Below are 12,446 nucleotides of genomic sequence, written 5' to 3'. Positions count from 1 at the left end.
CTGGAGTGCAGTGGTGTGATCTCAGCTCACTGTAACCTCTATCTCCCAGGTTCCAGTGATTATCCTGCCTCAGCCTCCTGAGTAGCTGGAACTACAAGTGTGTGCCACCATGTCCGGCTAATTTTTGTATTTTTAGTAGAGATGAGGTTTCACCATGTTGGCCAGGATTGGTCTAAATCTCTAGACCTTGTGATCCGCCTGCCATGGCCTCCCAAAAGAAACCTTTTTAACTATACCAGAGTATTCTGTATATCTTAACAAAGTCTACCTTTAGTAGAAACTGCTTAGCCAGAGCCTAAAGTGCTGAGATTTTATAGAACCTAACTGACCTAGGGAAGGGAAATACACAATCCAGCCCCTTCATCCATTTGGTCCCACCTCAAGGGGTGAGGGAGAACTGAGAAGTACTTGTAAAGTCGAGGCAGAGGCTCACTAAAAGACTGAAGAGATCTAGTCATGGAACTATAGAACACTTCTCTTCTTTTGAAGGCCTGTGTATAGCATTTTCTTTTGTCCGGTACTTCATGACTGCCTATCAGGAAAAAAGTTACAAGGCATAGTAAAAGACAAAACACACACACCCAACACAGCGTGAAGAGAGGAAGTGTCAGAACCAGACTCGGATAAGATATGACAGGGCTGTTGTTGTTATCAAACTAAGAGTTTAAAAGAACTTCGATTAATATGCTAAGGGTTTTAAGGGATAAAGTTGACAGCATGCAAAAACAGATGGGCAATGAAAGTGGAGTGATAGAAATTCTAAGAAAGAACCAAAAAGAAATGCCAGAGATAAAAACACTGTAACAGAAATGAAGACTACTTTTGATAGGCTCACCCTGAGGTTGAGGATAGCTCAATAGAAATCTCTAAAATTGAAAAGCAAACAAAAAAGACTAGAAGAAAAAAACCCCCAAAATACACAAGAATTATGAGACACCTATAAAGGATATAACACACACTTAATTGGAGTACCAGAAGGAGAGATAAGACAAGAAATATCTGAAACAGTAGTAACTGAGAATCTTCCCAAATTGGTATCTGATGTCAGATACCAAACAACTGCAGAGCCAGATGCTCAGAGCACACCAGTCCGAGTAAATGCCAAAAAACAAACAAACAAACAAAAAAACCCCCCAAAACCAGTATGTAGGCATATCATTTTCAAACTACAGAAAAACAAAGATAAAGGAAAAATCCCGAAAGTCAGAAGGAAAAAAAAAAACTGATAAGAGGATCAAAGATAAGAATTACATCTGATTTCTCCTTAGAAATCATGTAAGCAGAAGAGAGTAGAGTGAAATATTTAAAAATTTGAGAGAGGCAATTCACCTAGTTATTCTTCAAAAGTGAAGGAACTGATGGCAGTGATTTGATGGAAGTAGGGAGGGGTTAAGATTATTTTTAGTATTATAAGATACACTATCTGTGAAGTAGTGTACAATTATTTGGAAGTGGACTTTGATTAGTTGCAAATGTACATTGCAAACTCTAGGGTGATCACATTAAAAAAAAGTATAACAGATGCTAAGAAAGAGAAAATAAAATCATTTTAAAAGCTCAATTAAAACCAGAAAAGACAGAAAAAGAGTAAAAGACAGAAATAGGAACTAAGAACAAGGGCAACAAATAGAAAACAGTAACAAATATGATAGATACTGATCTAACTATATTTACGATCACTTTGAATGCCAGTGGCCTAAGTGTACCAATTAAAAGACATTGTCAGAGGGGATCAAAAAGCAAGACCCAACTATGGTTGTCTACAAGAAACTCATTTTAAGTATAAAGACACATAGAGATTATGTAAGTGAATGGAGAACGATACACCATGCTGATACTTCATGAAAAGAGAGCAGGAGTAGGTATATTAATTTCAGATGTTCAAAGAATTGGTTCCAATCCTTTTGATACTATTCCAAAAGATAGAAAAAGAAGGAACCCTCTCTAATTCATTCTATGAAACAGCATTACCCTAATACCAAAATCAGGAAAGGACATAACCAAAAAAGAAAACTACAGACCAGTATCCTCAATGAACATAGATGCTAAAATCCTTAAGAAAATACTTGCTAACCAAATCCAACAATGTATCAAAAAGATAATCCACCATGATCAAGTAGGTTTCATACCAGGGGTGCAGAGATGGTTTAACATATGTAAGTCAATAAATGTGATACACCACATAAACAGAATTAATGATCATTTCAGTAGATGAAGAAAAAAGCATTCGACAAAATCCAGCACCCCTTTCTGATTAAAACTCGCAGCAAAATTGGCCTATAAGAGACATACCTTAATGTAATAAAAGCCTACAACCAACATAATACTCAATGGGGGAAAGTTGAAAGCATTGCCTCTGAGAAATGGAACAAGACAAGGATGCCAACTTTCACCACTCCTCTTCAACATAGTACTGGAAGTCCTAGCCGGAGCAATCAGACAAGAGAAGGAATCAAAGGGCATCCAAATCAGTGAAGAGAAAGTCAAACTGTCACTGTTTGCTGATGATATGTTTACCTTGAAAACCCTAAGGACTCCTCCAGAAGGCTCCTAGAACTGAAAAAAGAATTTAGCAAATTTTTCAGATAAAAGATTAATGTATAGAAATCAGTGGCTCTTCTGTACACCAACAGTGACCAAGCAGGAAATTAAATCAAGAACTCAACCCCTTTTATAATAGCTGCAAAAAAATAAAAAGGAATATACCTAACCAGGGCGTTGAAAGATCTCTTCAAGGAAAACTATGAAACACTGCTGAAAGAAATCATAGATGACACGAACGAATGGAAACACATCCCATGCTCATGGATGGTAGAATCAATATTGGGAAAATGACCATATGCCAAAAGCAATCTACAAATTCAGTGCAATCCCCATCAAAATACCACCATCATTCTTCAAGAATTAGGAAAAACAATTCTAAAATTCACATGGAACCAAAAAAGAGCCCATGTAGCCAAAGCAAGACTAAGCAGAAAGAACAAATCTGGAGGTATCACACTTAAGCAGCATTGTACTGGCACAAAAATAGGCATATAGACCAATGGAACAGAATAGAGAACCCAGTAATAAACCCAAATACTTAGAGGCAACTGATACTGATCTTCAACAAAGCAAACAAAATCACAAAATGGGGAAAGGACATCCTTTTCGACAAATGGTGCTGGGATAATTGGCAAGCCACATACAGGATGGTGAAACTGGATCCTCATCTCTAACTTTATATAAAAATCAACTCAATATGGATTAAGGACTTAAGACTTGAAACTGTAAAAAATCTAGAAGGTAACATTGGCAAAACCTTTCTAACCATTGGTTCAGGCAAGGATTTCATGAACAAGAACCCAAAAGCAAATGCAATAGAAACAAGAGAAATAGCTGGTACCCAATTAAACTAAAGAGCTTTTGCACAGCGAAAGGAACAGTCAGCAGAGTAAACAGACAACCCATATAGTGGGAGGAAATCTTCACAATCTATACATCTGATAAAGGACTAATATCCAGAATCTACAGTGAACTCAAGCAAATCAGTAAGTAAACAATCCCATCAAAAAGTGGGCTAAGGACATCAATAGACAATTCTCAAAAGAAGATATTCAAATAGCCATCAAACTTATGAAAAAATGTGCAACATATGAAAAAAATGCTCAACAAACATGAAAGAAATATCAGAGAATTGCAAATCAAAACCACAATGTGATACCACCTCACTCCTGCAAGAATGGCCATAATCTAAAAACAGTAGATGCTGGCATGGATGTGGTGAACAGGGAACACTTCTACACTGCTGGTGGGAATGTAAACTAGCTATGGAAAACAGAGTGGAGATTTCTTAAAGAATGAAAAGTAGAACTACTGTTTGATCCAGAAATCCCACTGGGTGTCTACCCAGAGGAAAAGAAGTTATTATTCAAAAAAGATTCTTGGACATGCATGTTTACAGCAGCAGCACAGTTTCATAATTGTGAAGTTGTGGAACCAACCCAAATGCCCTTCAATCGACGATTAGTTAAAGAAACTGTGATAGACACACACACACACACACACACACACACACACACACACACACGAGATAGAATATTATGCAACCATATAAAGGAATGATTAACAGCATTTACAGTGACCTGGATGAGATTGGAGACTATTATTCTTTTTTTTTTTTTTTTTTTGGAGACGGAGTTTCACTCTTGTTACCCAGGCTGGAGTGCAATGGCGTGATCTCGGCTCACCGCAACCTCCGCCTCGTGGGTTCAGGCAATTCTCCTGCCTCAGCTTCCCGAGTAGCTGGGATTACAGGCACGCGCCACCGTGCCCAGCTAATTTTTTGTATTTTTAGTAGAGACGGGGTTTCACCATGTTGACCAGGATGGTCTCAATCTCTTGACCTTGTGATCCACCCGCCTCGGAGACTATTATTCTAAGTGAAGTAACTCAGGAATGGAAAACCAAACATCATATGTTCTCACTGATGTGTGGGAGCTAAGCTATGAAGACACAAATGCGTAAGAATGATGCACTGGGCCGGGCGCAGTGGCTCACGCCTATAATCCCAGCACTTTGGGAGGCCAAGGCGGGTGGATCAGAAGCTCAAGAGATCGAGACCATTCTGGTCAACAAGGTAAAACACTGTCTCTACTAAAAAATACAAAAATTAGCTGGGCATGGTGGCACGCACCTGTAGTCCCAGCGACTCGGGAGGCTGAGGCAGGAGAATTGCTTGAACCCAGGAGGCGGAGGTTGCGGTGAGCCAAGATTGCACCATTGCACTCCAGCCTGGGTAACAAGAGCGAAACAACATTGCAAAAAAAAAAAAAAAAAAAAAAGTTGCAGTGGACTTTTGGGGACTTAGGGGGAAGAGTGGGAGGGGGTAAAGTATAGAAGACTGCAAATACAGTACAGTACAGTACCCACCCGAGTGATGGGTGTACCACAATCTCACAAATCACCACTAAAGTACTTACTCCTGTAAACAAATATCACCTGTACCCCAATAACTTATGGAGAAGTAAAAAAAAAAATAAATTTTAAAAGTCAATAAAAAAATAAAAGGCTAGAAAACTAATACAGTGACCAATCTCATACCACAGTGGACTTAAACTAGAAATCAGTAACAAAAAGAAGCTGGAAAAGTGTCTAAAAACTTTAAGATTAAGTAACGTAATTCTAAATGACACATAAACAAAGAAGAAATTTCAGGAAAAATTTTTAAAGTATTTTGAGGCTGGGCACAGTGGCTCACGTCTGTAACCCCTGCCCTTTGGGAGGCTGAGGTGGGAGGATCACTTGAGCCCAGAAGTTTGAGACCAACCTGGGCAACATAGGGATACCTGTCTCTTAAAAAAAAAAAAAAAAATTAGCTGGACATTGTGGCATGTGTCTGTAGTCTTAGCTACTCAAGAGGCTGAGGTAGGAGGATCACTTGAGCCCAGGAGGTTCAAGGCTGCAGTAAGCTGTGATTGCATCACTGTATTTCAGCCTGAATGACAGTGTTAGACTCTCTCTTCTTCCCTCCCTCCCTGTGTGTGTGTGCATGTGCATGTGCATGTGTGTGGGTGTAACTAAATGAAAATGAAAACCCAAGTTATCAAAATCTGTGAAATACAGTGAAAGCTTAGAGAGAATTTTGCAATTTTGAGTGCATATATTAGAAAAGAAGAAAGACTAAAATCATTCATCTAAGCTTCTACCTTAGAAAACTAGAAAAAGAGCAGATTATATCCATAGTAAGCAGAAGAAAAGGGTTAATGAAAATTAGGGCAGAGATCAATGAAATTGATAACAGGTAATCAATAGAAATAATTATGGAAACCAGAAGATTTGTCTTTGAAAAGATGAGTAAAATTGATAAGCCCCTAGCTATGTAATGTAGGAAAAAAAGGACTCAAATTTCTAATACAGAAATGAAAGAGGAGATCACTATAGATCTCATGAATATTAAATGAATAATAAAAGAATATTATGAACAACTCCATGTCCACAAATTTGATAATTTATCTGAAGTGAATTAATTCCCTGAAAGACACAATCTGCCAGAATTGTCATAAAAGCAAATGGATAATCTGAATAGGTCTTTATCTGTTGAAGAAATCAAGTCAATAATTAATTACCTTTCAAAACAGAAAGCACTAGGCCCAGATTGGTTACTGGTGAATTCTGCCAAACATTTAAGCAAGAAATAACACCAGTTCTCTACAACCTCTTCCAAAAGATAGAAGCAGAGAGAATATTTCCTTGCTCATTCTATGAGGCCAGCATTACCTTAGTACTGAACTAGACACAAAGACATTATAAGAAAAGAAAATCACAGACCATTATCACTCATGAGTGTGGCCACAAAAATCCTCAACAAAATATTGGCAAGCCCAGTCCAACAATATATTAAAAGATGCATTAAATATGAACAAGTATTTGTCCTAGGTATCCAAGGTTTACCTTCACATTTAACCTTCAAGAATCAATTAATATAATCCATCATATCAATAAGCCAAAAAAGAAAATCACATCAATAGATGCAGAAAAGGCATTTGACAAAATTGAACACTTACTCATGTTAAAAACCCTTAGTAAACGATGAATAGAGGAGAACTTTCTTAACTTGATAAAGAGTATCTACAAAAAAACCTATAAGATCAGGAATAAGGCAAAGATGTCTCTACTCACCACTACTTTTCAACATTATATTAGAACTCCTAGATAACACAGTAAGACAAGAGAAAATAAAAGGTATACAAATCAAGAAGGAAGAAGTAAACCTGTCTTTGCTTGTAGAGGACATGATTGTAGAAAAAAAATAAAAGCATTAGCAAAAAAACCTCCTAGAACTAATAAATGATTATAGCAAGGTTGCAGGATACAAGGTTAGTATACATAAATCAGTTGCTTACCCATATACCAGCAAGGAACAAGTGGAATATAAAATTAAAAACACAGTAACATAACTGTGAATGGTGGCTCATGCCTGAAATCCCAGCACTTTGGGAGGCTGAGGCGTGTGGATCATTGGAGGTCAGGAGTTTGTGACCTGCCTGGCCAACATGGTGAAACCTCATCTCTACTAAAAGTACAAAAATTAGCTGGGCCTCATGGCATGCACCTGTAGTCCTAGCTACTCAGGAGGCTGAGGCAGGAGAATCGCTTGAACCTGGGAGGTGGAGGTTGCAGTGAGCCAAGATCGTATACCTCTACACTCCAGCTTAGGTGACAGAGCGAGACTCCATCTCAAAACCAAAACAAAAAACACAGTAATATTTATATTAGCATCCCCACCCAAAACAAAAAATACAATAATATTCCTATTAGCAACCCCCCATCCCAAATGAAAAACTTAGGTATAAATCTAACAAAATATTTATGGGATCTGTGTGACTAAAACTGTCAAACTCTGATTCAAGAAATCAAACAACTAAATAAATGGAGAGATATTTCATGCTCATGGGCAGGAAGACTGTTGTGAGGATGTCAGTTATTTCTTCCCAAATGGGTCTGTAGGTTCAATGCCCTCTCAGTCAAAAACTCAGCAAGCTATTTTGTGGATATCTACCAGCTGACTTTATATGAAGCAAAAGCCAGCATGGATATTGAAGGAAAATAAAGACAGAGGATTAACACTACTTTAGGAATTACTGTAAAACTGCAGTAATCACGACGGTGTGGTGCTGGCAACAGAATGGACAGCTAGATCCATGGAAAAGAATAGAGAGCCCAGAAATACATACCTTCACAAATATAGTCACCTGATCTTTTACAAAGGTAATACAATGGAGAAAAGATAGTCTCTTCAGCAATTGGGCAGAAGCAACTAGACACCATATTGCCTCCTTTACTCCCAAATAATACAGACACAGATCCTATATACTTCACAAAAATTAAATCAAAATGGATTAAAGGCCTAGATGTAAAACAGAAAACCATAAAATTTGTAGAATACAATATAGTAGAAAACCCACATGATCTTGAGTTTGTTGGTGACTTTTTAGATACAATGTCAAAGGCATGCTTCATTAAAGAAAGAATAAGCTGGACTTCATTAAAATAAAAAATTTCTGTTCTGTGAGAGACATTGTCCAGAGAATGAAAAAACAAGCCACAGACGAGAGAAAATATATGCAAAAGACATAGAAAGAGCTCTTGAATCTCAACAGTTAGAAAATTAATTAACCTATTAAAAAAAAAAAATAAGGCATAGACCTTAACAGACATGTCACCAAAGAAGATACACAGATGGCATATAAGCATGTGACAAGATGTTCCACGTAAGTCATCAGGGAAATGTGGATTATAACAATGAGACACCACTGCACACCTGTTAGCATGGACAAAATCCAGAACACTGACAACACCCAATGCTGGCGAGCATGTGGAGCAACAGGAACAGGAGCTTGAATTCACTGCTGGTGGAAATACAAAATGGTACAGCCACGTTGTAAGGCAGTTTGGCAGTTCTTACAAAACTAAACATACTTTTACCATATGATCCAGCAGTTGTGCGACTTAATATTTACACAACGGAATCAAAAACTTATGTCTACACAAAAGCCTGGACCCAGATGTTTATGGCAGCTTTGCCCATAATTGCCCAAACTTGGAAGCAACCAAGGTGTCCTTCAGTAGGTATATGGATAAATAAACTGTAGTACATCTAGACAACAGGGATAATTTTCAGCACTAAAAAGGAACGTATATCAAGCCATGAAAAGACAGGGAGGAAGTTTAAATGTGTATTACTATGTGAAAGAAGCCAATCTAAAAAGGCTACATACTGTATGATTCCAACTCTGTGACATTCTAGAAAAGACAAATCTGTGGAAGCCGTAAAAGAAGCGAGAAAAGGAACACTCAGGAGTATGAAAACAACTATTAATAACAATTTCCTTCCTTTAATCCTTTTTTCCTTTTCTGCAGTATATACATAGTCATTGTGTCACTTTATAATTTTTATTCTGATTTTTAAAAATGCTTAACTTTGTAATGAAGCATGATATTTTCTCATTAAAAACTCTTCATAGTTTACTTTGAGACTTTTATGAAATGTTGGACATTTTATTTTTGTAAACATAGGGGTATGCATTTTTAAAAGGTCTTAATAGTTATGTTGTCATGTTGCTTTCCAGAGATTGAGCCACTTCTTTATTTTTACGAGACATAAAATAAAATGGAAAAGCAGGGTCCTGCCTTGTCACCCCGGCTGGAGTACAGTGGTGTGATTGTGACTCACTGCAGCCTTGCCTCCTGGGCTCAAGCAATCCTGTCACCTTAGCCTCCCGAGTTGCTGGGACTACAGGCAGACACCACCATGCCTGGCTAATTAAAAAAAAAAAAAAAAACATATATAAAATTTGTGGAGATGGGTTTCCCAGGCTGGTATTGAACTTCTGGGCTCAAGTGATACTTCTGTCTCTGCCTCCCAAAGTGTTGGGATTACAGGCATGAGCCATAGCACCCAGCCAGTGAGTGACTTCTTTTCACAGATTTTATTTTTTAAAAGTTCCCTTTATGAGGCCATTGGTAAGTGTAATGAGATTAATAGCTAAGGGTTCAAATTAAACAAAATAGCACATCTATCCTAGTAGTTAACCACTATTGTCTGTATTCCTACTTGTTTCTTACCTGTTTGATATTCAATGTTTCTTATTTACTATAACCCAAGTATTTCATTTTATAATCAGAACATAAGGTGGGACAGTAATATTCATCAAAATATAGTATAATAATAAATCGTTGTTTGTGGCTAATCTTGTCTCAATAGATTTGGGATAAAACCAGCCTGGAATGTTTGAAAGTGTTAACAGGACACACAGGCTCTGTCCTCTGCCTGCAATATGATGAGCGTGTCATTGTAACTGGCTCTTCAGATTCTACAGTGAGGTGAGTGATCTGGCTTTGTTGATCTTGTAAGCCTTCCCTGAGAAAGTCTGTGATTGACATCCTCCTCTGGGAGAGGCATACATAAACTTTGCATACATTTTTACAGGCTGTGTTTCAAACTACTTTTGTTGTAGATATGTTTGAGCAAATTAGGCAAAACAGCTAATTTAAGAGTGTTGCTGTTCATTTTAGAGATGATAACATGCTTTCCTGTACGAGCACATACCAAGTATTAGTCTGGCTTTTTCCTTTTGGGAAACTGTGGTCCAGAGCAGAGAGGAGGAAGGCAGCTATTCTAGGAGTGTGGTGGGCACCACCTACAAATACTGAAAGACTCAAAAGCAGTTTGCAGAATCTTTTCAGCAACACCAGGAAAGTAAAATGTGAGAGCGGATAGTATACTCGGTACTCTGTATCATTTTATCAGTTCTCACATCAACCTTTCTGAAGAGGCAGATGTTACCTCCATTTTTGGAGTTGTATTAGGAAACCAAGACCAGAGAGATTAAATAATTTGCTCAGAGTCACAGAATTAATAAATTTTGAACCTTGAATTGATTCAAGTCATGACTGTATATGTAGCCTTGCCAGTAGTGGAAGCACTGATTTTCATTTGTCACTGAGTGGCAGAATGATGAAGATGAAAGTGGCAATGTTCTGCAGTACAAGGAAAGCAATGACGTTTGGGTAAGAGGTGAGCGAGTAGAAAGGGAACATTATTGATATCCATTCCTATACCTCTGGGATAAACGCATTTTTTTCACACCAGATGGGCTTGGGAGTTGGGTGTAGTGATGAGGCCATCAGAGCTGTAGGTCACACAGGAAAGCCTCAGCAAGACTACTGGTATCTGGAGGAAATGTGAAAGAGAAGGAAACAGCTCTTCTGGGTTGGGTCAGATATTTGAAGAGGATTGTTTTACAGGTACACGAGCCTAAGCGATTGGAATGGTCACTGAGTCTGTCTTTGGATACCCACGTTCTCCCCTTTTCACTCCTCTTTATGTTAGTTGTTGTTATTAGCCTCTCACTTCACTCCTGGACACTCTCACCACCCGTTTAAAGCACGCCTAGTATCCTCCTCTGGACTCATTGCTTCTGTACCACTGCTTCTGCCAGAGATTGTGTCTGAGCCTCAGAGGCCTGAGTCTTTTCTCCTCTGCCCTGTGTGAACTTGTCCTCTAAGGAAATGAGGGTTACAAAAAAGCCATGATGTGGAGGTGCTGCCCCCAAATCCCTGGATGTACAAAGCAGTTGCTAGATCCTGGCTTTGTCCATAAAGCAGCCGGATAAAGAAGTGGATGTGATGATTGATGAGGCATCATGACTTACCCAATTTGCAGTGGATAAATAATAGACTCAGAGGCCTGTCAGAGGTCAACAAGAACTGGAAGCTTGGAACTATTCTCACTTCTTCAGCTGTCAAGATTCCTTCTTCCTGTCATCTCAGACTCACTGCAAAATTTACTTTCTTGAAGGAATCGTCTTTTCTATCAGCACAAGCCTGCAAACACCATCTCTGAATACCTGACTGCTAAATATACCTAAACTCGAGCAGAGCCAGAATTAGCCACCTTGTTTGAAACCATCTTAGCACCTCTTAGCAATAAAGACATTACTTTTAGGGCCTACTTTTAATCATGTTGTTAGGTTCATTAAGAATGGGCTCTGTCTTTGTCCATTTATGTTGCTATAAAGGAATACCTGAGGCTGGGTAATTTATAAAGAAAAGGGGCTTATTTGACTCATGGTTCTGCAGGCTCTCCAAGAGGCATATACCAGTATCTGCTTCTGATGAGGGTTTTGAGCTACCTCTACTCATGTCAGAAGGCAAAGGGTAGCCAGCATGTGCAGATTACATGTGAGAGGAAAGCAAGAGAGAGGGAGGAGATGCTAGGCCCTTTTCAACAACCAATTCTCTCAGGAACTAAGAGTGAACTCCCTCTTATGAGAATGGCACCAAGCCATTCATGAGTGATCCACCACCATGACCCAGACACCTCCTGCCAGGCCCTACCTCCAACACTGAGGATCAATTTCAGCATGAGATTTGGTGGAGTCAAACCATATCCAAACCATTGCAGACCCAAGCAGAGCTCAGATACCAGAATCATTTCCTGGCTGTCTCAATAATTAAGCATCATGCTTTTCTTTTCTCTACTAGAGTGTGGGATGTGAACACGGGTGAAGTTCTTAACACATTAATCCATCACAATGAGGCTGTACTGCACTTACGCTTCAGCAATGGACTGATGGTGACCTGTTCCAAAGACCGCTCCATTGCTGTGTGGGACATGGCTTCTGCAACTGATATCACTTTACGCCGTGTCCTGGTTGGCCACCGGGCTGCTGTCAACGTAGTAGACTTTGATGACAAGTACATCGTGTCTGCCTCTGGCGACAGGACTATCAAAGTAAGTGTGTCTGCAGTTATAACCCTACCTGCTCCTGTCCCTTTTAGAACAGGGAAAGCAGAAGTGGCTTATACCAACCGGGTACCTGGAAAGATCTTTATTCTCCTGTGTGCTCATGAACCATCTGTATACCTCTAGAGTCGTAGGCAAGGTAGGAGGAAAAGCCATG

General features: G+C 38.9%; 1 protein-coding gene across 24 annotated transcripts in view; it reads left to right on the top strand.

Moving 5' to 3' along the window:
* FBXW11 (F-box and WD repeat domain containing 11) overlaps positions 1-12,446 on the top strand; it is a 140,840-nt gene that overhangs the window by 114,243 nt on the left and 14,151 nt on the right. For all 24 annotated transcript variants that reach the window (XM_008990915.4, XM_003732297.5, XM_078364550.1 and 21 more), the window contains 2 exons: positions 9,746-9,864; positions 12,028-12,277. In XM_008990915.4, the coding sequence (XP_008989163.1) occupies positions 9,746-9,864; positions 12,028-12,277 (369 nt within the window). The remainder of the gene's footprint in view (positions 1-9,745; positions 9,865-12,027; positions 12,278-12,446) is intronic.

Source organism: Callithrix jacchus, chromosome 2 (genome assembly GCF_049354715.1).
Source record: "Callithrix jacchus isolate 240 chromosome 2, calJac240_pri, whole genome shotgun sequence".
Classification (NCBI taxonomy): domain Eukaryota; kingdom Metazoa; phylum Chordata; class Mammalia; order Primates; family Cebidae; genus Callithrix; species Callithrix jacchus.
This window is presented reverse-complemented; position numbering and strand designations above follow the sequence as displayed.